Genomic DNA, 26,814 nt, shown 5'->3' with positions numbered 1-26,814 from the left:
TTGTCCTTAACAAAATTCTCAATGAGAACAACATCCTAAAAAAAATAGCTGACAAGTGAATAAAAAAACATTATATGATTCAAATGTAAATAATATAAATTAAAATAAAATAAAATTAATATGGATCAAAAACGGCACATCGGAAATGTCCTAGTTACTTTTCGTTCCGAATTTCCGTCAAATAAATGCTGTTTTAACTATCGAATTGTTATATATACGCGAATACACATAACTGCCAACACAAGAGAAATTAAGCGATGTAGTTAAATGATGTCACCCAGTCGTTCTCCCCTCCGCCATGTTTGAAGTTCGCAGACGCAGACACACGAAGAAAGGAAATGAGCGGCGAAATCACAAGTGAAATGAGAGATGGGAAATAATAACTTTGCAGAAATCCTTAAAACATGAGATGTGCTACTCCCACTGGCTGTGGAAAAAAAACTAGAACAAGTAAAAAAAACAAAAAAATGTTTATACAATTTTACATAATATACAGAATGTCTGTGTTTTTGTTCATCCTAGTGCAAGCAAAAAGAAACCGCTATTAAATAATCGAGAAATAAGAAAAAAAGAAAATAAAAAAGGGTGTACAATATTAGAACTTGATTTAATATAGTCATTTTGAAATGTACATTAATTTAAAGAAAAAAATCTTTGTTTTAATCATTAGTATTTATTTACATTTGGGGGTTGACCAGCAATGAGCACTTTATAAACAGGCCAGCTACACATTACATATCGAACATGATACATTTCGTGAAATATCTAGATTCTCCATTTAACCAAAACACCACTATTCTCATAAGAGATCAGTTGTTAGCTGAACTATGTTAAAACAATGAATTCAACATTTTCTCCCTCACATCTGCATGATAAACTCTTGCAAAACACTTTACCTTGCAAAACACTATCATGTTTGCAACATAATGCTGCAATTCAACTTCTTAAGGACTGTTTTGTAACAAATCCACTACTACTATGCAAAATATGTTTGATTGTTTCCATTCCCTGGTTTTATGTAGAGGAGGGTGATCTAATTTCTGTCCTGTAAAGATTGCTACAGTATTTGGAGGCTTACATAAATCAGATAAGGGCACCCACAAAAACGTGTTTAAAACATGAAACATGTTTGATATCTTCCAACTGGATGAAATCCTAGTCTTAAACTAAAAATCTGTGAGTCTGCACCTATCGTAAACAATGCAATGAAATTTGTCAAATCCAACTGCCTGAAATCTGCAGACTGGCTCTGACTTTTGGCAGTGTCAACTCATCCAGATTGCAAATCAAGTCAAAAATTTGACCAAAAGCTGTGAAGTGTATTCCAGTCTTTACTCAAAATGTTTTGCAACCAATGTCACATGATATTTGGGCATAGATTAAACAAAGTTCAGTCAGAGCAGAGCTGTAAGTTGGTTCTGATTGGCAGACTCGTGTCCACCCAGCTGCTGGGGCTCTCAATCACTCTTGACCACACACTGATCTCATCTTCAGTAGAATCCATCCAGCAAACTGACTGACCGTAACTCACCCCTGCAACACATAAACACACAGTCATAAAGAGGATCTAATACACTTTTTTACATTTTCAACTTTCTTTATTGTGTAATGTTGCTGTTTGCAAAGTTTAAAAGTCCCTCCAGCGGGAATTATTCTATGTATCAGTGTCACTGATTCTGAAACGCCTCTATTGTAGTCTTGGGTTTTCTTCGTCGGGGAACAAACACGTCACATTTAAATAATTCCTGCAAGGAATATGCAAAATAAAGAGGCCAGGTTTGGTTGAGTTAGTAGTGTTAGAGGGACATACCGTAAATTCAAGCCTCGCCTTTCGTGTTTTAACAATCGATGGCACCGTGTCGAATGTGAAGAGGGGGATTAACATGTTAATCTTGGACTAAATCGGCCACCGTAGGAGTTAAAATGAAATCGGAATTGAGAGGAACAGAAACTAATATTCACTGGATATACCCTTTCACCGCTAGATGGGGGAAAATATCACACAGTGTAGCTTTAAAGTACCTAACTATACAACATAATTTTTTTTAACAGCCTAGTACAATAAGTGGTTTCAGTCTAAATAGCTAATTTTGATTTAAATTGGAAGGGGTGAATTATTTTATAACTCATCCGTTTAAATATATAATACACAATATAAGTTGCATTTTTTGGGCTTGTGTTATATGTCAGTAATACTGGTCTTGTTTCTGAAGCTGTGGGTGCTTGCTTGTCTTGTGAGAGTTGGCAATAATGGTGTTACTTACAGACGGGGAAGAGAAGAGCTGCAACAATGTAAATATGTGAAAAATAAGATGTCTTTTGAACATTCAAGCATGAAAACCTGTTCTAGTGAAAAACCAAGACTTTGAAAAAGGGCAGAGTAGGTCTTTATCTTTTTAATCTGTATTACCTGAGCCTGTGCTGAGTCGTACTCCACCCAGACAGCCGGAGGGATGTGGATTCCAGACCGTTATTTCTGCACATGCCTGAATGAGGTCACTGGACTGAAAGCCGTCATAAACCATGGTGTGGTTGAACACCGGGCAGACAGATCCTCGCACCAGCCGAGTCTGCTGGCCACTGACGCCGCTTTCATCTGGTAATACCACACTGTACAAACATGCACCATATTAATGCACTTATACATAATAAAAAAAATAAACAAACCACTCTGTCATGAATGTGCACACACCTTTTCACATATGTATTGGGTGCGCCGCGTTTTGTCGGAAGTAGACCAACAATCTCTTTCAACCATATATGGAGCTCACCAGTCAGTGGATTACCATTTCCTACAGCCACAGAACACACAAAAACAAGATAGTGACATGAAGAGGCCTAACAGGCTGTACCTGTACAGACCACAGGGGGGCAACACTGTCCCAGGAATGAGACGGCCCCAATAAGCCCTCTTCAGCAGAGCTTCCCATTAAAAGCTAATCATTATTAAATCTTGACATTTAAAATGAATGAATGAATTAATAGTGCTGCACAATTAAGTTAATTCAATTAGTATTCAACATTTTATTAGATTTGTAACAAAAAGTAGTAATAAACTTGTCAACTAAACAGCAAAATCAATTTTCTGCCAAACAAAAGCTTGAGGGTTTGAATAATTTAAGTTAAAACATATTAGTAATGTAACTTGAAGTGTAAAATAATAATTTTTTTTAAATTTTAAAGTACAATTGTATTACACAATAACATACATATGGCTTTACAATTAATTGAAAAAAATTGCAATATGGCTTAGTGTCATCAAATCACTAAAGGCAGCCATTTATTTTAATACATTTAAAAAAAAAAAAGATTGTTTGGACAGATCTCCAGAAGAGGGTTTGAATCATTTAAGACATTACTATTGCAACTTGTAGTGTACAATACAATCTTTTGTAATAAGTAAATATAATTTGTATTTTATTAGGGGCCAAGCACCGAAGGTGCGGAGGCACCTATTGAAATCGTTAGTGTTCCTATTATTATTCTGCTTCTTCTTCTTCTTCCGCCATAGGAGTCTCTGGCAGCCCATAGAACCGTATGGTAAAAAGTTGTGAAATTTGGCACACTCATAGAGGCCAGTCTGAGCTGTCACTATAGCAAATTTGGTGCCTCTAACTCAATCCCTCTAGCGCCACCACCTGTCCAAAGTTTCACTCATATTTATGCTTATAACTTTTGACCCCTAAGGGCTAGAAACAAAATTCTTTTTTCATCGGATTCCTTGGCTCAAGCCGATTCGATTTCACCCTATGATGTCATTTTCCGGTATGCAAATTTTCCCGCCATTTTGAATTTTCTGAAAAACCTACTTTTTCGAACTCCTCCTAGGCCGTTGCTCCGATTTTCACGAAAATTGAAACAGATCATCTTCAGAGCATGTTGACAAAAAGTTATGGAATTCAAGTTGATTCGTCCAATCGTTTTCAATAAACGCACAAACAAATTTTACGTGGAGGTTGCAAAAACACACTAAAGGCTATATCTCCGCAACGCTTTATCGTATTCAAACCAACCTTGGTACATGTCATCACAAGCATGACTTGAAGCAACATGCAGCGTTTCGGCGCAGCGCCACCTACCTGTCCGGAGATACGAAAAATGCCTATTTTGGCTTATAACTTCTGAACCGTTTATCCAAAAATCATAAAATTGGTCTCATTAGATTCAGGGCGTCATGCCGAGTCGACTGATATCCAATTTTACCATGTCGGCCATTTTGGATGTCGGCCATTTTGAATTATGTGCAAAAATGCTGTATTTTATGAACGCATGAACAGATTGTTATGAAACTTGGTATGGGTCATCACCACGATGCCCTGAAGTAGCCTGACAAGTTTCGAAACAGCGCCACCTAGTGGAGAATTTTTTTTTTCAAACGCTTATAACTTTGGGTGTGGTTGACATATTTTGATGGGAGTGTGTTTTTTGGTCTCCTGAATCCTTGCCGACTCCAACGATACCAGACTTGCCAGGTTTCGGCATATGGTTTGCGCAGAGTTGTAATTTAGTGCTTAAAAAACATTTGCTGATATCTTCGAAACCGCTAGTCCGATCGAGACGAAACCAGCCTCAGAAGTTCGGAAACATAGGTCGATAGCTATACGCTAATGCCCAAATCTCAAAATATTGATAGTAAGGGGTAGTAAAATCCAATCAAAGTCAGGTGTCAGTCATTTTTTACGTGTTTTTTCATATAAATGTCTATAACTCCAAAACAAAATGAAATATTTTCACCAAACTTGACACACATATGTATGGGCTCACTACGAGGACACATAAAAAAATTGGTGGGATTGTGCCTCTTGGTGGCGCTATAATAAAACAAAACATGAAATTCCCATTGACTTCAATGCAGTATTACGGTTTAAAATGCTAATGCTATGATTTAAGAATGCACTAGTGTATCATTACAAAACTCGGTATGTGTCTTCCGCTCTATGTCCCGAACATATTCAAAAAGTTTCGGGGCAGCGCCACCTTGTGGTCAAAAGTTGTAATAAAATGTACAAAAATGCTAATAACTTTTGATTAAATTAGCCTATTGTAATGAGACTGGTCATAATACATTCATTGGCTCATGCCGAGAAGATAGATACCAATTTTGCCATATTTTGCAAACATATCTGTGCTCCATCTTGTTATTTGTTAAAAATCTACTTTTTCAAACTCATCCTAGACCGTTTGTCCGATTTTCACCAAAATTGATCCGTATCGTCTTCAGACCATGCTGACAAATACTTATGGATTTCGGATTGATAGACAAAACAGTTTTCATATACCACTGCAACAGAGTTGAGCCATGATGCAAAAATTACTCTTGAGGCTGTATCTCTGCAATGCTTTGACATATTGACACCAAACTTTGCATGTGTCATTGTCATCTCAATCTGACTAAACCACATCAGTTTCGTAACAGTGACACCTATTGGTCGAAAGTGATAAACCATTAAACCATTATTATTGACTGTATTTAAAATTTGACTGCTATTTTGCCTAAAATCAACTTAATAGGTCCTTAATGGCTCATTGTTGCAGTTGGCTTGAGACTTCCAGCCATGCTGGCATGTCTTGTCTTCTTCTTTGCGCTTGGCCCCGATAATGGCTGCTTGCAGCTATATTTTTAAATTACAATCGTATTATTATAGTAGTAATATATCTCTGGCTTCATTTTGTATAATTAGAGTTAAAATTAATAACAATAATCATATAAAATATTATATAAATCATGACAAAATAAATTACAAAATAAGTTTATGATGAAATTAAAAAATTTAACTTTATTTTATTTGTTAACCTGGAAGACGTGCCCATTATCTAATATCAGAGAACGTTTAACATGCGAGCATTTTGTTAAGTTATTGGAATATTAACATAAAAACAAAATATTTTATATCAAAGGGTGACAAAGCGTATATCCAGCTAACAAAAAAGTTTGGAATCCCTGCTCTGCAGTATAGCCCACAGTGGGCCCACCCATAACAAACTGGTAAAGGGCCACATGAATGTGAGCAATGGCACTGCATATAAATGTGGATATAAAGGTTTTAAATATGAAGCGTCTGCTCAGACTCACCCTCTGAACCCGGAGGTACAAACTTAGTTGAGAACAGAATGGTTCCTCTGCTGATGATGGCATCTGGACTTATCTGAACCTACATCAAGAGAAAGAGTCTCCTGATGAGACTGACTATCACAAGTTTATTTCACTACACACATCAGACTATGGCTGCATCCGAAATCGCATACTTCCTTACTATATAGTAGGCAAAAACAGTACGGGACAAAAGTAGGCAGTCTGAATTCACACAGATAGGCCCCTGATGACCTACTACTTCTGAAGAGATTCTGAAGTGTGCATACGATGGATATTTACTATCCCATGAGGCCACAGAGGATTTATGAATGGCAGTGAAGGGATGCAACTGACACGGGTAGGTCACATGACAATGACAACATGGTGAATATAGTACATCCGGTTGGATAGAACGTATTTTTTAGTGGTCGTTATTCAAAACTAGAATGTACATTTCCTGAAGAAAATGTGAGTGGTGCTTGCAGTGGCAAAACTCGGCACTTGGTTGCTAGGGTGTGGCTACACAGTTACCGTAGTGTTATTTAAAGAAACTTTTTTCTGTTATTTACCGAAACAAAAGAGCCCACCCCCCCAGTCTGTACAAAGTTCTGGTGCGGAGATGTGGCTTATTCATGAGATTAAACAGTTGCTAAGGTGCTAGGGCATGGCCAGACAGTTAGCAGGGTTAACTAATAGACTGCATGTCTGTCTAATATAAAAGAGCCAAAACGTGTCTCTATGATGTTCTTATTCATTTATATCGCTTTCATCTATTTTTCAATGGAAGTCAATGGAGTGGTTGCTAGGGTGTGGCTATGAAGATTTTAGGTCGTTATTACTTATTGGCTGTTTGATGAGTCACATGAGAGAGAGAGGTGTGTGTGTGTGTGTGTGTGTGTGTGTGTGTGTGTGTGTGTGTGTGTGTGTGGTAATCCAAAATGTCCCCACAAAGATGGCAATATCTGAAATCCTTGTCCTTGAGGGACATTTTGAGGTCCCCATGAGGAAAACATCTTATAAATCATACAGAAGGAGTTTTTTTGAGAAAGTAAAAATGCAGAATGTTTCCTGTGATGGGTAGGTTTAGGGGCAGGGGCAGTGTAGGGGGATAGAAAATGCGGTTTGTACAGTATAAAATACATTACACCTATGGAAAGTCCCCATAAAACATGGAAACACTACGTGTGTGTGTGTGTGTGTGTGTGTGTGTGTGTGTGTGTGTGTGTGTGTGTGTAAATGACAGTTAAAAATGTCAAAATGCTGAACATTACGGCAATTTAAGTCGATGGGTTTCTTTGGAACGCTTTTTCATCTGATGTGTGAACATCATAAGTCCGATCGCTTAGAAAAGATATAGCACACCTCTCCTTAACAATCCAGTCGATGTAACACCTCATTCATGGGTCTATGACAAACGTTTTTTGTGAAAGAAGAATAAGTATGCAAGAGGACTATGACAAGCACCACTAATAAGTCCCTACTCAGGAGTGCATGAGCTTTCAGACGCGCTCTATCTCTGACTTGGACTCACTCTTGGCCGGAGGTTGTGCCAGGCTGGTTGGCTCTGGCTCCAGTCCCACTGACCCAGGCTCACTTCCACCTCGCCCAGGAAGAGGTTTCTCCTCATTCTCTCCAAGTGCCAGACTGACATACTCAACACACGAGCCTGGAGGTCCAGTCTGCGCACTTTGTACTGGAACAGGCAACATTTTAAAATTGAGTGGAGAAATAAATAGTATTGTATAGTAATTTGAGTGATGCATTTTAAATCCATAGGAGTCATTTGTAAATAATAATATATCATTGAAAGAGAACTGACTTTCATGGTTTCATCATAGACTGGATTTAATGTTTTCCTCTTCACTGCAGTTTTTTTCTTACTGCGGGACGTGTTGTCAGGGAGAAGGTAAACTTTAACATATCTGTGTGTGAGGGAAAGATAGAGATCATCAATTATACACTACCGGTCAAAAGTTTTTTAATATAGTTAACACTTAAAGCCTTCATGTATAATGCATTATTCATAATGTACGTTACAATGCATTATATCTGTTCATAAATAATTGTAACCAAAGTTAAAATGCATTATAACATTTGCAGATTGCAGATTGTTACATCTCAAATTAGTTTGTCATGCGGTTTAATGCATTGCACTTTCTAAAGGTTTATATTATAATGCATTATAAATGGTTACAATTATTCATGAGATCTTATATGCATAATAAGGTGCATTAAAAGGTATAATTAATGCATTAATAATACTTTTATAATGCATTATATATAAAGGCTTTAGGAAAGTATTACCATTAAGATATTTATTCAGCAAAGATGCATTATATTGATCAAAAGTGACAGTAAAGACATTCCTAATGTATTAAATAAATGCTGTTATTTTGAACTTTCAATTCATAAAAAGACATTTGAAAAATTGATCACAGTTTCCACAAAAATATGAAGCAGGACAACTGTTTTCATCACTGATAATAATAATAAGTGCTTCTTGAGCTGCAAATCATCATTTCAGAATGATTTCTGAAGGATCATGTGACACCGAAGACTGGAGTAATGATGCTTTGATCACAGGAAGAAATTACATTTTACAATATATTCTAATAGAAACGCCCTTTTAAAACTGGGAACTTCAAAATAATAAAAATAAATAAATAAAATAAATACTTATGAAATTGGGGAGACATATAGCTTGACTACTTTCCCATTTTATAAATAGTTAATATTTATGACTGAATGAAAAAAATCATGGGCATTGTATACTTACGGGTCTGATCGATTTTTGCGGGCCGACGCCAGGTCTTGGCAGCGCATTATGTGCACGTGAAGCTCCTCCTTCTTGACATCATACTGCAACAAGAACTGGATGCGCCCTGATACTACAACACCCCCGAAATCACCCACACTGTACAGGCTCATCAAACTGCCATTCATCTACTCACACAGACACTGCGGTTTACACCTTCAGAGCTTCTGTTGGATCATGTGTTGTGCTTGAGCGTGTGTGTGTCTTACCATATGATGAGAGGTCAAGCTGCAAACCGAGCCAAACCTGGTATAGTCTAATTCAGTGCTGCCAGAGTCAATGTCCCCCTCTGAGTCCATCTACAGAAACACACACACACACACACACATATAAAACAGCTTCACACAGATGTGTGTATGTGTACAACAGGCCTTGCTGAACAGACCTGCAGAGATGGTGATGCACTTGGCAAAACTCTCCTCTCTTTGTCTGCTGACTCGCCGAGACTTCCTGAGTCACGAGGGAGAAGAGAAGGTGAGCAGAGTGGAGCTTTATTGCATTTATAAATGCATCATGAGTTGACTGACGGAGCAGCGTATTTTACCTTCAAGAACATTTGCTGCTGCCGTGCTCTTCTGTTCGAAGCAAGAACATTAGGTGAAATCCCTGACATGCAGTAGCACATAATTCACACTCATAGATGATTTAAGCTTACATGTAAACTGACCTTTGTGATGTGTCTTGTCCTGGATGGTGGTTCAGGGGTTACCTTAGGAGTGACACTAAAAAGGATGAACCACAATATAAGACAGTGGATCATATTAAAACTACCAATTGAATAATAGCTCCACTCTTGCATGTGTCGCCTTTGGCTGGCTAAGATTAAAAACGCATTTAACGCTCAGGGCTATGAGCAGAAATGACAGAACAATTTCGGTAACACTTTAGAATAATGGTCATTAGTTAACGAAATTAGTTAACATTAACAAATAATGAACTTATAAAGCATTTATTTATCTTTGTTAATGTTAATTTGACCATTTACTAATACATTTTTAAAATCTTGTTAACATTAGTTAATGCAATGTGAATTAACATGAACAAACCATGAACAGCTGGATTTATATTAACTAAAGTTAAAAAAGATGGACAAATTGAGTAACAAATGAACTGCTGGTTAGTTCATGTTAGTTATTAAATTAACTAAAGTTAACTGATGACCATTATTCTAAAGCGTTACCTAAATGTATTGGTCACCTGGCTCCTTCGTATTAGAAAATGACCCTGGAAATACGAAAACTCTGAGAATCTTTTGGTGGTACAAACTACAAATCAGCCACTGAGCAGAAAAAAGTGCACAGTAATGACACTCTAAAATATCAAGAGTGCAAAATAGACACCCCCCGAACACACACACACGTTTGTTTTTGTGAAATGTGGGGACATTCCATAGTCATAATGGTTTTATACTGTACAAACAAACCATATTTTCTATCCCCCTACACTGACCATACTCCTAAACCTACCCATCACAGGAAACATTCTGCATTTTTACTTTCTTAAACAAACTCATCCTGTATGATTTATAAGCCTTTTGAAAACTGGGGACATGGGTAATGTCCACATTTGTGTCCTGATATTTCACAAAAACAAGCGCACAAACACACAAACACACACACACACACACACACACACACACACACACACACAGAGAGAGAGAGAGAGAGAGAGAGAGAGAGAGAGAGAGAGACAAATTAACTAGTAAAAGTGCAAATTACATATATGTGAAATAAAATCAATAAATAAAAATAGAAAAGAGGCTTTATATTCCTATTTTTTCATTCTACTGTTTGATAATTTGCCGTTGTTAGTTTATGTGTTTGCCGTTTGATCATATTTGCTGTTCCCTCATGAAGTTTTATTAGCATTTATTGAATTAAATGGAATAAATTACCATTTAATTGCAAACTTTTTGTATGCAGTGTTCTAAATTATCACTATACATTCCTTATTTTGTTATAATTTTTAATGATCAAATACGGAGTAACAGTGCTTTCCATGTGTTCCCTTTCTAACAAAAGTGTAATGTTTTATTGTTATCATAATGCAAAACCTGATAATTATTTTTAGAATGTCTAAATATACATCTAAATGCAAAACCCAACAAAATTAAGAAATGTTGTCTAAAAAACAACTGGAATCCAATAGCGTCTCTATATATTTAGATAGGGAGCTATACAGGTGGTTACACAACATTACACAAGTTTTTTTACGCCTCCAGATGGCCCTTTTCTCTCTTTAAAAGAGTTTATTATACAGACTGAGATGACACCAAAAGCTGCACCAACCTTTCTCCATCTTTTTCTCTTCCCTTCTCTTCCTGACCCTTGTCATCCTCTCTTATACTTGTATTTTCCTGTAATTCTCTCTCTGTACTCTTTTCTTCCTCCCGCCGCTCATGTAATTGAGAAGAGATATTACCTTGTTCTTCACCAAACACTGCCGTCAAAGGTATATCTACATAAAACAACAAAGAATATTGTCAATAGATACAAATGCAGAGCACAAAAATGCTACCCCAGAGGGATGAGTAAGAGATTTTGTGACCTTTTTCACGTCGCTTTTGGCGTATGGAGGAATGCACAACATCAGCTCCTCCCTTCTGATATCTCTTAGCGCGCTCTTCATGAAACCACGCACCCGAGAGAGAGCGCAGGCGGACAGGGTCTGACACCGTCTGCTGAAGCTTGCTGAAAACACAAACATCTTTAATTGCTCGTATGACTTGTACAGTATGAGCCACATAAGTCCAGTATTGTACACAGACTGACCGTACTCTGCCTTCCTCTTTGCTGCGTAGTTCAGCATCTCTCAGCAGAACATTGAGGATGACAGTTTGCTCCACCTCAGTCAGGTGATCTAATAAAGGTTCCCCTTCCATTACAGGCACACTTCGCAGTGTTCACACCTGGTTATTAAGAGGATTTAGATGGGAACTGATGTTGTGGTAATCATGAATGCTCAAATGAGAGAAAAAAAATAAAAGATTAAAAACAACAACAAAGGCTTTTGTATCAGAAATAGCATTTTTCAATTTCAAGACATTTAAAGTTCATTTTAAGCGCTAACCTGCATTAATGTTTATTCATGTCCTCCAGATGCCATAAAGGGACTTCTAGTTCCCTAAAACAAGAAAGAAAAAAACATGTGAATATCCCACTATAATGTTTATTGTTTTTAATGCATACACAGGTACATCAATAACATCTTTCTCAGAGATGATTTTTCAATGCTTTTTTTAAAATTTCATTTCATAAATTGATTGGTTTGTTTTTACACAATATACAATAACAACTCAAAATGTCCTCTTTAAAATATTATACTATAACTCCCTAAAAATATTCTGTAGCATTCAATGGTAAATGTTAACCAAAAAAACTTTTTTCTAAACCACTAAATTCACAAGCGCACATTCAATTTCTATGCATGCAAAAAGTGCATAAATGTGTAGCCTAATATATTTAATTAATTGATTTTTCCAAAGCTATCCTGCCAAATAAAGAGATAAAAATCCTGCTAAAGGAAATGAAACAGTCTCATTTCCATTATAAATATCTGATAAAAAGCGATGCTTGAATCGCGCACGCGCAAAACAAACAAACAAACAAACAAAAGTATACCAATTGCTTACCACGGCACTGAGGCCAAGTGTTTATCGACTTTTTCCCATATATAACACAAGCATAATAGTATAATGCACTCTAGATTAAGCCGCTAAAGACTTTCGGTTAGTTAAAATGTTCAACAGTCGAGGAGAAATAAACAGATGGGAGTCGCACCTGTCAAACTCCCCCACTTGCACCCAACTTTAACGTGAAAAAGAGGCAACTAATGTTGATTTAAACAACAGAATGTAATATCTTTACCTCATCTGATGTCCTCTGAGTATTTCATTGTCGTAGGTTTTTCTTTGTCAGGTTTAGCAGTCGATAGTTTCTAAACACACACTCGTTTGTGTCTGGTTTGGCAGGACTGGCACTCTCACACACACCCCGCCTCGGGCACAGAGCAAAATGCGAACCGGATTCTTCTCACTCATCACCGAGTATGCACTTATTTTACTAATCACTTCACTCTCTCTCTCTCTCTCTCTCTCTCTCTCTCTCTCTCTCTCTCTCTCTCTCTCTCTCTCTCTCTCTCTCTCTCTCGTTGACAGTGTTGGGGTGTTTTTTACCCTAAAAAGTAACTAATTACGTTACCATGTTATTTTCACGTTACTTTTTACGGCATGCTTTCATAACCACCCCCCAGAATATTTTGTTGCACACTGTAAAAAAATATTGTTGGTTTAACTTAAAAAAGTAGGCTAACCTGGTTGCCTTAAAAGCATTTGAGTTGATACAATGAAGGAAATTGGTTTAATAAATAGAAACTCAAAATATGGGCCTACCACATAAAAAATTGATAAATCATGAAAAAGCACAATTTGGCCTGTTTCACTGCGTCATCACAAATAAAACACACACAATAACCAAATATGCTTATAAAATCTTTAAATAATAATTGAATAAAGGTTGTCAATTTTCAAAAAAATGTTCATTGTATTAACTCAAATGTTTAATTTCAATAAACTCACAATTTTAAGACAACCAGGTAACTCATTTTTTAAATATTTTTTACAGTGTATGAATATATCAAAAGAAAAAAGACTCTCTGCTTTAAAACAAACAAACATTTTTCTAGCTTCATGCATTCTTTTTTTTTAATCAACATATGAATATGGGCAAGTTTAACAAAAAAAATGCAACATTTTGAACAAAAAGCTGAAAATTGACTGTAAAGTGTTTGATACCTTTATTCCATTTCTGTATTTCTGTTAGACAGGGAAAACCGCTCGTGAATCTGACATTTATTACAATAAGTTTATGTGAAGATTGTTTTAAGTTCACTGAAAATAAGTTATTTTTTAAAGCCTAATAAATGTTGAAATTGACAGATTTACATTATACTGTAATGTTTAATGTCTGTCATTAATGTTTAAATAAATCAACTTAGAGACATCCAAAGCTTATTAGTATCAGTTAAACTGGTCACAAAAATGCCATTACAACTCATAAAAAAAAAAAAAACACAATCTTTAAGTTGTTTCTACATTAATTTGAAGACTAACTGTGAAATTATTACAATATAAAATATTAAAACCCATATTTTTTTTAATCATGATTAATTCGATTTTTTTTTTATTGTGTTTGTTTTGTTTTATCAATTGACAGCACTACTGTGAACTTCTAAAAATTAGGAATAATAATCAGGAAATGTGTTGGTTTCTGAAATCTGAATTCAAATTTTTTAAAGAAAACTTAGAAGGGTTTTTTAAATGCCTGAGATGATGGTAATGGCAGCATTATTGGGGGAAAGCAGTTTTTTGTAATAAAAACAAATACATTAAATATGTAAATACAAGTTTTCCAAGTTATAGAACAATTTACAAAGATTATTTCCTTCTTTTCTTGTCCTCATGTCTGTTACAGTCAGTTCCGGTTTAGAGCCTTTTTCTGCCCACACCTACTAAACACACACTGACACACGATCAGAGGATTACAAACACACCGGGCAGACACACACACTCATGTTCTACTCGGTCATGGTTCATTGAGCCGTGTATCATCTGTGCTATTCCTATTTGCTAAGGCTGAAGGAACATGATCAAGAACATATCAGAATGGACATGATCAATCCCGAAGAAAACATTCAAAGTTTAAAAAGCTTGCAAACATTATGCCTCAGATAACCCACATTTTGCATTTCAACATGTCAGTCCACAAGCTAAACCCTTAAATTGTGTAACAAATATTATTTTGACTTCTGTTGGTGACTTATGCGAAGTAATATTTCTCAAGCTGCGATAAAATAGCCATTAAATAGCACTTTAGGGGTTGGAATGTGTTTATTAAAGGGATTTTTCTTTTCTTTTTTACAAAGTAACATTTTGCACATTTGTAGTCACACTCAAGACTCTTAGAAACATTCAAAGACATGTACAAAAATCATATATAAACAGAATTATGCACACTCATACATGCACACACCTCTCAGACAAACACCTTAAGTCATCAACAGTGACACTTCACTGGCAAATCCAGTATCTTTATACCCGTCCCACTTATTAAAATATTAAACCACACACCCAATCACAACCCTCCATCCCCTGAGTCCATCCTCATAACTCATCATGAGTGACTTCATCTGCCTTGAGTTTAAACTCATCCTCTGTGATTTGTCCATCCTTGTTGCGGTCCTGGTTATCGTACATGTTCTGTATTATGCGTTTCGGTTCGAAACCTGGCGCCAGGCGACCTTTGCCCTCTTCTACCTGCAGGAGGATGTAATCTGAAAACTGTATGGAAGGAACAGACAATGATGAAATGAACTTAATTAACATTTTGCAGATGTATTGGAGATACACAGCCAAATAAAAAGCAGCTTACCTCAGTGGAGTCCACATGTGCGTCTTTGTTCTTGTCCATCTCGCTGAAAAGGTCAGGAGAGACGTCGTTGTTCCACACAAACATGTAGCCGTCAGGAAGACCCTCCTCCATGTCCACCATCTCAACATCAAACACCAGCACAGCACTGCCAGGGACTTCTCCATCTGAGCAAACAAATGATACTTAAAGTCACCACACTGTAAAAAATATTTAGAAAAAAAGTTACCTGGTTGCCTTAAAATTTTGAGTTCATTGAAATTAAAATTTTTAGTTAATACAATGAACATTTTTTGAGATTCGACAACCTTTATTAAAAGATTATTAAAAGATTTTGTAAGCATATTGGGTAATTGTGTGTGTTTTATTTCTGGTGACGCAGTAAAACATGCCAAATAGTGCTATTTTCATTTTTTATCACGTTTTTTATGTGGTTCAGATACAGTAATATTTTGAGTTTCTATTTATTAAACAAATTTCCTTCATTGTATCAACTCACATTTTTAATTTCAATAAACTACTTTAATTACTTTTTTAAGTTAAACCAACACAATTTTTTTACCGTGCATGAAATCAAAACCAACATTTCTTGTTTTTTTTTGTTTTTATTGAATATGGCCTTATTTATTATGAATGATTTATCCATGCACATCTTTTTTTCTTTTTTAATTAATGTGCAAATATTTTTAATCAAAATAACTTTCTCTCCTCTTGGAGCAACATCTCTTCTCTGATGATGTGTTTACTGGCGCGAGGGCGGGGCAACCTGTCACTCCAATAGCAGACCACAACCATCCAATCAACTCCCCATGGACAAAATCAAGTCCCACCCTACATTATTTCCTCCCTTGGATGACTATCGCATCTTCCGTTTCACAACATCTTTAATATTCTATTTTTAATATTTTGGGAAACTATACAGGTTTGAACTGTGTTTATACTAGGGCTGTTAAACGACTAATTGCATTCAAAATAATAGTTTTTGTTTCCATATTATATGTGTGTGTACTGTGTATAATTATTATATTTTATATATATTTTATTTTGGATGCGATTAATCGTTTAACAGCACTAGTTTATACACATATAGAGACGCAGTTTTTTAGGGACCATGTGTATCCCTTTCGGTCTCATCATTACATAATTAAAACATTAAAATAACATTCGTTTACTCACTGAATGACAGCTGATGCTTTTTGATAAGAACAAATATATAAATCAGCACATAAGTAGTTTTGTTTAGCTGAGTAGGTTGTTAGAATAACATACTTTGCTGGTCTGTGTCGGCTCCCTCTGGTGGGTTCATCACAAATTGCAACAACAGCAACAAACAAAAAAAATCACAAAGCCAGAAGCATTAAGAATCTGACCGAGTTAGAATCTGACTTCACTTTTGGGTGAACTATCCCTTTAAGCATTCTCATAACATGTCTAAATATTTCCCCTAAGGTCATTCTGAGTTCCGAATTCATTCAGTGAAGGATTTGTCAGAATATATAATAATATAATATATAATAATAATAATAATAATAATATAAATGAGTGTCTTACCAACTCCCCTCTCTCCATAGGCAAGGTGAGGTGGAATGACTAGCTTGCGCTTCTCTCCAACACACATTCCTATCAGCCCTTGCTCCATGCCTAACACCACCTGTCCGGCCCCCAGAACCACATCATATGTCTTGCCAAATGTGAGCCTGCATTCACACACAGACACAGAGGAAAACATCAGTTAAGATAAAAACATTTTTAAAATATAAAACATTCTTTTTGATTCCAATTTATATGCAAAATGATGATTAGGGATGCACGCTATATCGACCGACGTATCGGTATCAACCGATATATGTTCGTTTTTAATGTTTTCGGCCTGATAAAAAAATGTTGCCCGATATTAAAGCTAATAAATAATTAATTATTTCCTTCAGCTGAGACTTCAGATGCACACTGTTCACCATGGTGGTTTTGAATTGCTTGAAATATGATTGGAATAATTTAAAAAAAGGAAAATACAGTCATATAGGCAACATACAATTATAATTAGAACATCATCATAATTACGTGCTTGAGACATGGATTTTAACGGTGAGACTTTTCCTTTTGTAATCAGGCTCTCAAAAATTATACAAAAATTTGGATATAGATTTATCAGCCAATATATTGATTATCGGCTTTCAAATGTAAAGAATTGTTCGTTATTGGTATCGGGAAAAAATGTTCATATCGGTGCATCCCTAAAGATGATCAAATATTTGTAATGTTGGTTTAAAAACAAAATACTATGCAAATGTATAGTTTCAACGCACGTGGAGCTGATGTTAGTGCCGTCCATGAGAGTGGCGTTGTAGTGGTATTTGACAAAGTCGCCACGTTTTGCATTGTAGGTGCAATTCTCTGGCTTCTCACTGGTGATCGCAACTGTATCAGATGGGTTGTGGAAGTCAATAATGTGGACATCAAACACCAGCACAGCTGAGCCAGGGATCTTAGTTCCTGTAGAAGGGAATAGAAGACATTTATACAATATAAAATGTTTATTATTCTAGTCTTAAAGTGCCCTTATTGTGCAATTTTAAAGGTTCTTCATTTTTTGGAGGTCTCCAAGTGTAGGTTTACATGCATACAAGATCAATAAACACTTCACTTTTCTCACAGTTTCTGAAACGGTTCAATAAAGGATTCAGTCTCTTTAAACCCCTCCTTTCTGACAGCCTGCTCTGCTCTGATTGGTTAGACTGTCCAGTCTGTTGTGATTGGTCAATAGCTTCGAGCGCACGTCAGAAACTAAACAACCCTTGCCATATCTGAATTTCAGCGCTTCCTCAGCACTTGATCCTCAGTGATACAAACGTTAACAATGGCTTTGGTTTTAGTCCTTGTCCTTGGGAAGTTCATGCAAAGTGGATTTGCTTTCACCGCACAGAAAACTTGTTTTCTCTACATGTCGACAACACGAACCAAACTCTTCCAGGCCTCAGCTAAAACTACAGTGTTTAAGGGCGGGGCAAAGTAGACGTCATTCGTCGGCATTATGCTAATTTGTCACAAACCTACGTAGGTTTTTGTGAAACTTTGCAGACCTGTTACGTTCACAAACAGCTATATCACACACTACATGAAAGTTAATATGCAAAAAAAGCATAATAGGGGCACTTTGTATAAAAAAGCAGATGAACACACACCTGTGCCCTCTTCTCCATATGCCAGGTGAGGTGGGATAACAATCTTCCTGCGCTCTCCAACACACACACCCAGGAGTCCTTGGTCCATTCCTGCGATCACATAGCCTTTACCGATGTACGTGTCATATGTACGATTCCTTGAGTAACTGAAACATAAACACAAATGTCAACATATGTTCACTGTTTATCACTTTTAAAAAACGTTCCTATGGTTTTTACCTGGAGTCAAAGAATGTGCCGTCCAGCAGGGATCCGTTATAATGATAGCGCATGAAGTCTCCGACCTTGCTCTTGCGTGGACAAGGATCTGGAAGGTTTTGCACCTGTACTGCGATTTCATCTTTGGGGTTATGAAGGTCCAGCAGAATCACATCAAACACCAGAGAGGCTTGACCGGGAATGTCACTTCCTGTAAGAGGAGATAACTTGATGCTCTAATCCTTATTTTGCATGTACAAATACTGTTAGAAATATATATCACTAATAAAATGACTCTCACCATCCCCATTCTCTCCATAGCCAAGGAAAGGTGGTATAGTGACGATGCGTTTTTCTCCCACACACATTCCCAGAAGCCCCTGGTCCATTCCAGCAATGAGCCAGCCGATCCCCACGTAAGTGTCATAGGTGCGCATACGTGTGTGACTGCAAATTAAACAATCAGAATAACTAATCAGGGGAAAAAATATTTTCTATAATTGATTTTTATTACATAAAATAAGCAATAATTAGAATTAGGATGAAGATGGTTTTACCGGTTTATGTCCACAAATTAAATATTTCCATGTCATTTTTGGACACCAAAAACTACATGTAAAATTAAATTGCAATTCACAACCTCACTCCTAGTTGCCACTAAAATGTACACAGTGCACCTTTAAATAAACAAATAAGCCTCGTGGTTCCATCCCAAAGAGGCATGAAATCGCTCTCACGGACATTTTCCTGGACCGTTCCCACCTGGTGGAATGACCTGCCGATCTCAATTCGTGCTGCCGAGTCTGTAGCCATTTTTAAAAAAACATCTTAAGACACATCTTTTCCAATTGCACTTGACCAATACAGAATAGCACTTACTGATCACCACAGCAACGACCAAAAAGCGCACACTCCTGGATCATATCTACGTCTCTCATCCGGATTTGTGCCCTCAGGCGGGTGTGTTACATAACTATCATAATCCGGTGTACTGTATTTTGCGTACGTGAGTTTTTGTTGTAGATGGCTATTGCTGCGCGTTTAGCTAGAATGCCATACAAAACCAACCCATTGGGCCACTGAATCCGCATTAACGACAACAGCTGGGGCAACAGCCTTAGTCCTAATGGGTTGTTATCATAGCTATCAAAATCCAGTGTTCGGCATTTTGCGTACGTGAGTTTTTGTTGTAGATGTCTATTAAAAAAAAAAAAAAAAAAAAAAAAACATTGTGTACTGTGCTAATTAATTGAGACTTCTTACAGCTCTTACAGGTTGTTGGCCTTGTCTGTTTCGTTGCTTCTATTACTCTCCCCTTTTTTGTAAGTCGCTTTGGATAAAAGCGTCTGCTAAATGATTAAATGTAAATGTAAAATAAGCCCTTGTTTTAGGCAGAATGTTGTTGATAGGGATTTTTCAGCGGCTCTTTCTGCATGTTACATGGTGATTGTCTGTAAAAGGGAGTCATTTGATTCAACCGCTTCGAATCATTTTATGATTCAATAGGTGAGTTTGACTCGAAGTGGTGCCTGTGGCGCTGTGCAGACCGGTCGGTGTATGACCGCATTACCACGAGAGCAATTTGAAAGCATGTTTGTTCTCTAATCGCTCTCATGATACTTTAATGTAAAAAAACACACCTTATTACTTCTTGTGGCCTGCGCATTCACAACGAGTACAAATAGCGATGCAGATTAAGACTAGGTGATTTCCCTAGGCAGATATCGACTATATTATGGGGAAGCACAGGCGAAACACTCCTACTTTGAATCATCAACTGATTAGTTCAAAAAAATCATTCTGGAACATTACCATTATAAAATGCAAGTTATTCTTGTTTACTGAACTGTTATACACGCAATATCCCACAATAATAGTGCTGCCCCAAATGTATTTTTTTGTGTTGTTTTTGAAGATCCACATGACTCACCTGGAGTCGAACAGCGTGCCATCGAGCAGAGTACCGTTGTAGTGGTAACGGATATAATCAGACACTTCCACAGTGCGCTCACAGCTCTCTGGCTTGTGGTAGGTCTTTATCTGCACCTTGTCCTCTGGATTCCAAATGTCTAACATCAGCACATCAAAGTGAAGGGTGGAGTCTGGGGGGATGATGTCACCTGACATGGAATGACAAAAAAATACTTTTAGGAATATAATCAAACCAGCTTCGCAGATATGAAACTCTAAAGAAAGGCAATACATGTAGAACAAAAGAAGAAATAAATGCTTTAGTCAGTCCCGGGCCCATATGCAAAATAAATTGAACGGACCCCCCTAACTCCGGCCCCCAAGTACATCGAAGAGACATTTATAGACGTTCAGCGTGTCAAGAAAATACCATACCAAACAATACCATAAAAACATACAGTGACGCATTGCTGTCACATATATTTTTTCCACTCAATTATGTCGTAATAACGAGATGTTATGTCATTAAACTTACATATTTTTATTGTTAAAACAACATGTGTTTTCTCCTAACAAGGACACGTGTTGTATAGTGATGTGTACAAAATATGCCTTCATCCACATTAGAGAATTGATATAGCCTAACCTAATTTATTTATTGGCACTTCAATGGTAAACTATTTATTATGGTATATAACAATGCTTTGTGTGACTCTGTCCCAGTCTACGACAACAGTCACATGAGCAAAAACACCGCTATAATTTCACCACAGCACAGAAGAGCGGTAATCGCAATGAATACAACAGTATAACTTTTTCTATTTGGTTGAATGCATTTTTAGTTTGATTATGATTAGACTGAAGTTTGGATATCACTATATATAGGCTATTTTAAGTTGTTAAATTTTATATTATTTTAAGGTATTATATATATATATATATATATATATATATATATATATATATATATATATATATATATATATATATAATACCTTAAAATAATATAAAATTTAACAACTTAAATTTAACAATATATATATATATTTTTTTTTTATATATATATATATTTTTTTTTTTATTGTTTATTATTTATTATAATTAAAGAAGACTGTTTGGAGTGGAGTACATGCAAAATAATCTTTTCCCAGAATCCACGGTCTTTTTTGTTATTGTGAGTGTGTACACAAATAAAAGTAGACAGTTTGTAGTAAATAATTATGTCTTGAACTTATCTGTATGGCTAAAAATGACAGAGTATTGTGAGTTGTTTTCGCTGTCATAAAGGAAAAAATCCGCCAGCGCCTTCGTCGGCCATGGGTTAAAGAAAACGTAGCCAATTTAGTTTCAAGATTAGGCTTTGTTTAAATAAATATATATATATATATATATATATATATATATATATATATATATATATATATATATATATATATATATATATATATATATATACACACACACACATTGATTGTTCAGTGAGCAGAACAGAATGATACATCACCAGAAGCGCAAATGTCTGGGAGACTGGCATGATTTTAACACTTTAGTTTTGTTTTATAGAAAGTCTTTCTTTAAAGTTAATTTCATTTTGAATAAATTGTATTTTGATGATAATCCATTTTTAATCAACCAATTTCCTGTATATCTAATTAATAAAAATAAAACATAATATTTCGTTATTATGACATAATTGAGTGGAAAAAATAATATGTAGCCTATGTGGCAGCGCCTCACCGTAAAAACACACACTCTACCCAACAATTGGCGATGCAGCGTCATTACGGAGAAACAAGAAAATACTACACATGACATGCATACATACACATATATATTTATTGTGGCCATGAATTAAAAATGAATTCTCTCATTTTAATTAAGTTCCCCTATTGGTCCAGGACCATTGCACGTGCACGTGCACACCCTGCATGCCCAGAAGCTACACCACGGTCTTTGTGTTGACTATAAAGACCACATTATTAGTGTTTGTTTGCCAGGGCAAGTGTGCCACCCTGTGTATTGTGTTGCCTATGTTTCACGGGAAGAGCTTTTGTGTTCATTGAAGTCTTACATCAGAAGAATTTCTGAAGGATCATGTGACACTGAAGACTACTGCAAATTCATCTCTGCATCACAGGAATAAATAATATGCTAACACTTTACAATAAGGTCTCATCAATGTCGATCAATGTATTATCTATGAACTAACAATGAATAATAAATATATTACAGTATTTATTCATCTTCGTTGATTTTATTTAATCAAAATAGTCGTTCATTGTTTGTTCACGTTAGTTCATATCCATAAACTAACGTTAACAAATGCAACTTTTTTAATAATGATTTTAATCATGTATTTGTAAATGGTGAAATTAATATTAACTAAGATTTAAAAATGTTGTTCGTTCTTAGTTCGTGTTCATGTTAACTAATAAAACGTTTTTGTAAAGTATAATCAATTATATGTTAAAATACAGTAGTGGATAAAAGTTGGATGTCTGGAGGGGATACTTGTTAGTCCGATTGACTTAATAATTGGCATGCAGTGTCTTTGTCCAGGGTGCCATGTCTATGAATTTGAGTATCTATTAGACATGGTTAACGAAGGCCAATCAGAATTAAACTCTCTAGCGTCATCGGCACAAAGCCCTGCAGGAGTCTGAGAAGTAAGGGAGTCATCTCTTTAGACTTTCCAAGTCCAACAATACCAAACATGCCAGGTTCCACCTTTTGGTTTGTGCAACTGTGGGATTTTGTCCTTTATATCTCCAAAACTGTTAGTCCGATCGAGACGAAACCACCGCAGGATAATCAAAAATATGGGTCAATAGCTAAACAATAATGCCCAAATGTCAACATTTTGAAAGAATGTGGCAAAAAATCCAATCAAAGTCGTCCTTGGTATGGGTCATTTTTATGATCCCATAAATATGTGTCTATAACTTTAAAACGAAATGAGAAATTTACACCAAATTTGACACACATATGTATGGACACACTCTGAGTGTTGGAGATCAGGCAAGAGGTGGTGCTATAAATGTCAAAAAACGTATTTTTCCCTAGTAAAGGGTCTGTATTGGCTGTAAATGGTCTTTTCCATCTATGATCCTAAATTGCTAAATAAAATATATTTTAATGCATATCCTTAAAGGCCTTAAAAGCTTAACCCCGATAATTGCTGTTTCTCGCTAGTATTAATAACTTTTTGTTTCTCTTGTTTAGCATGTGTTCATAATTATTTTGTATGACAGCCTGGCCAAATATTTGGTCGCACAATTTGTCATGTTTCATTATGTTATCACAAAAAAACTACAAAAGCACAGCTGACTCCAGTATAAGTGCAGTTAATTCTACACATCTGTTTGCTCATGCAGCTGAATTGGGCAGACAAGTCCTGTACACAACTAGTTTGGACAAGCGCACATGGCTCAACATTCTTCTTCGGATCACGCCCCTTGGGAATTCACACCCCCATCCGTTTAACTTCCCCCCTTTCTCTCTCTCCACCTCATGATCCCATGCTCCTGTGACTCAGCAGGAGTGCAGGAGGATCATGGGTATTGTAGGTCTCAGTAAGTTTCACATGTGGCCTTAGGGTCTGTGCCTATTCACATGCAAATGTGCTGAGGGCAGCTACACCCTAAAGGGCAAACAATCACATCCATGCATGAAGTGATAAACGGAGAGTGGAGATTTTAATAAGTGTGTTTACCATAGCCGTTCTTTCCGTAGGCAAGCTGTGGAGGGATTTTAATCATCCATCGTTCATTTACACACATGCCCACTAAAGCTTTGTCCATCCCAGCGATCAGCTTCTTCTGGCCAACAAACACATTATAGCTGGTGCCACGGTCATAACTGCAAACACACACATAAACACAAACATGTATACAGCGAAAAATATTTTCTTAGTAATCATTTTTGTGTTGTTTTTTTAAACATTTAACTTAGAATATGGACAGAACATGAATATTGTTCTTGAGAAGCATCCTTTTATAACTTGTTTTTAGAGAATACATACTTTAGTCATTATACTTTATTACTTTGTACTCAAATAAACTCAAAAACTAACTACATGCAGATGTATGGTTAGGGATTGGTTTAGGGGTAGTTACTTGTAACTATTCATAATTTACTGTTTTTATTATAGTAAGTACATGAAAAGATAACTACGTCACCCTAAAACAAAGTGTTACAGAATTTATATATATTTTTTAATCAGTTTGTAATCAAGTTGTATTTTCTTGCTTGAAATGTGTATGTACCCAAAATCTATGAGGTTTATGCTTTAAAAAAGTCTATTTAATGTAATTATTTTCCAATGGGCAAACAACAGAATGAAAAAATATATATATGATCAATAGCTAAGTTATGACAAAATATGTTTTTACATGGCTTTATCTCATCAAATAAGTATTTTATAAGTTACAAAAGATGAATTTCCTTTTTAATGTAACACTCTAAAAACGTACATGAGCAGCAATGCTTTTTACATTACTTCGACTTTTAAAAAAAATCATTAAAGTCATTGTAAAGTTTATTTTTTAAGTTATGAGATTCAACTAATTTTAAAGTCAGTTTAATGTAATTTAAGTGAAAATTACTTAAACATCAAAGTTGATTTTACTTAAGGCAGCAACTTTTTTACAGTGATATATATATATATATATATATATATATATATATATATATATATATATATATATATATATATATATATATAAATATATATAATCAATTTATTTAAACTTTTCCTGTACATGTAAATTTAAAAAATATGTAAACTTCCATTCATTCATTCATTCACTCATTCACTCACTCACTCATTCCTTGGTCCATTCAGACACGTATTCATTCACTCATTCACTCATGCATTCATTCTATTCTGCAATTTGCAAATGTAAACTTGTATTAAATCAACTGTATATGTATAGGATGTGCTTTGCAGAAGTAAACGTTTTCTATGTTAGGCCTAAATGAGTAAATCACAGATCTGTTCTGCCTGCGTGGCTGTATAAACTCTACAAACGCAAATGGCCTCAGGCCAGGTGAGGAGATGAGGAACAATGGAGGACAAACATGCATTTTGCACTAACCTGGAGTCAAACTTTTTTCCATCAGGGAACGTGCCGATGTAGTGATAGCGAACAAAGTCTCCTGGCTTGACCACCCGGTCGCAGCGCTCCGGAGTGAACGTCTTCTCTATCACGATGTCATCTAACGGTACCGGCGGCGCGTTGCACGCCACGAACGTAACTAGGACAGCCAGGAGAATCATTTGCACCGTTAATCGTATCATCTTCCGTTGGTTTCTTGGCGAAGGGCTGGTTGCTGCGTTCGTGAGCTGCAGCAGAGTTTCCTCGATCCCTCTCACGCACTGTAGATGAAGCGGGGAGTGTGTAGACGTGGTGGACGCGCTGGACGGATCCTCAAACTCCCTCTAACTTCTTCTTCTTTTGCCTGCGGTATCACTTTACATTGAGAACGCGCAGGAAAGGGCTCCGTTTTGCAGGGGAAAAGCGGAAGCGCAGGCCCGGAGGTTGGAATGCGTTCTACGTGGCAGAGAGATGGGCGGCTCGCGCTTTATGAGGGTGTAATTATAGAGGGGCCACAATGCTGCGCAACAGGCGGTTCACATCAGATACTCATTATTATAGTGAAGTAGTTTGATAAATGCAATGTTATAACATATCAGATAGCTTACAATACATATCATGCTTCTATTTACTTTAGGAAGTTTACTTTTATGGGGGTTTTCCAGTTATTTAATTCCATTTTTTTTAACTGGTCATAATGTGTACCAAAAAATGACCTATATTTCCCAAAAGTATTAATTGTTATATTCCTACCTCCAACTGCTGGGTAAATGCAGTCACCAATATAGTTGCTCAATAAGACCCAATAGAAAGTTTACGTTATGTGTGTGTGTGTGGCTTGGTATGATGGGGACGAAATGTTTTGGCCCCAATGAGGAAAGCTGCTTATAAATAAGGGATTTGTTGTTGTTGTTCAAAATGTAAAATTGCAAAAAGTGCTGTGTGATAGGTTTAGGGATGTAATGGGAGAGAATATACAGTTTGTACAGTGTAAAAAACATTATGTCTATGGAAAGTCCCCATAAAACATGGAAACACAACCTGTGTGTATGTGTGTGTCCTGGCAAACCCTACATTATGGGGACAAAATGTCCCCCCAAATATGGCAAAAACC

The 26,814-nt window shown here is 36.2% G+C and overlaps 2 protein-coding genes across 3 annotated transcripts; both read right to left on the bottom strand.

Moving 5' to 3' along the window:
• Nucleotides 1–652: 652 nt before the first annotated feature.
• On the bottom strand, nucleotides 653–12,918 carry sytl1 (synaptotagmin-like 1). Its single transcript, XM_067426130.1, has 16 exons — nucleotides 12,755–12,918; nucleotides 11,958–12,011; nucleotides 11,660–11,796; nucleotides 11,436–11,578; nucleotides 11,177–11,345; nucleotides 9,556–9,610; nucleotides 9,433–9,463; nucleotides 9,274–9,338; nucleotides 9,098–9,187; nucleotides 8,850–9,016; nucleotides 7,893–7,995; nucleotides 7,605–7,766; nucleotides 6,074–6,152; nucleotides 2,693–2,792; nucleotides 2,411–2,610; nucleotides 653–1,533 (listed from the first exon to the last, which is right to left on the bottom strand). Exons 3-16 carry the CDS (start codon nucleotides 11,767–11,769, stop codon nucleotides 1,391–1,393), a joined length of 1,617 nt encoding a protein of 538 aa, XP_067282231.1. The 5' UTR covers nucleotides 11,770–11,796; nucleotides 11,958–12,011; nucleotides 12,755–12,918; the 3' UTR covers nucleotides 653–1,390.
• Nucleotides 12,919–14,766: 1,848 nt separating this feature from the next.
• Nucleotides 14,767–26,264, bottom strand: fkbp9 (FKBP prolyl isomerase 9). Of its 2 annotated transcripts, XM_067425597.1 has the most exons (11): nucleotides 25,701–26,264; nucleotides 24,317–24,462; nucleotides 20,624–20,813; nucleotides 18,995–19,140; nucleotides 18,715–18,904; nucleotides 18,496–18,641; nucleotides 17,620–17,806; nucleotides 16,865–17,010; nucleotides 16,583–16,606; nucleotides 15,317–15,480; nucleotides 14,767–15,225 (listed from the first exon to the last, which is right to left on the bottom strand). In XM_067425597.1, the coding sequence occupies exons 1-11, from the start codon at nucleotides 25,901–25,903 to the stop codon at nucleotides 15,049–15,051; spliced, it is 1,719 nt and encodes a 572-aa protein (XP_067281698.1). In that variant the 5' UTR covers nucleotides 25,904–26,264; the 3' UTR covers nucleotides 14,767–15,048. The 2 variants fall into 2 exon arrangements, with proteins under 2 accessions (XP_067281698.1, XP_067281699.1); XM_067425598.1 differs by lacking the exon at nucleotides 16,583–16,606 and having other exon boundaries at nucleotides 25,701–26,255.
• Between the last annotated feature and the right edge of the window lie 550 nt (nucleotides 26,265–26,814).

The sequence above is a fragment of the Pseudorasbora parva genome, chromosome 19, assembly GCF_024679245.1.
Source record: "Pseudorasbora parva isolate DD20220531a chromosome 19, ASM2467924v1, whole genome shotgun sequence".
NCBI lineage: Eukaryota > Metazoa > Chordata > Actinopteri > Cypriniformes > Gobionidae > Pseudorasbora > Pseudorasbora parva.
This window is presented reverse-complemented; position numbering and strand designations above follow the sequence as displayed.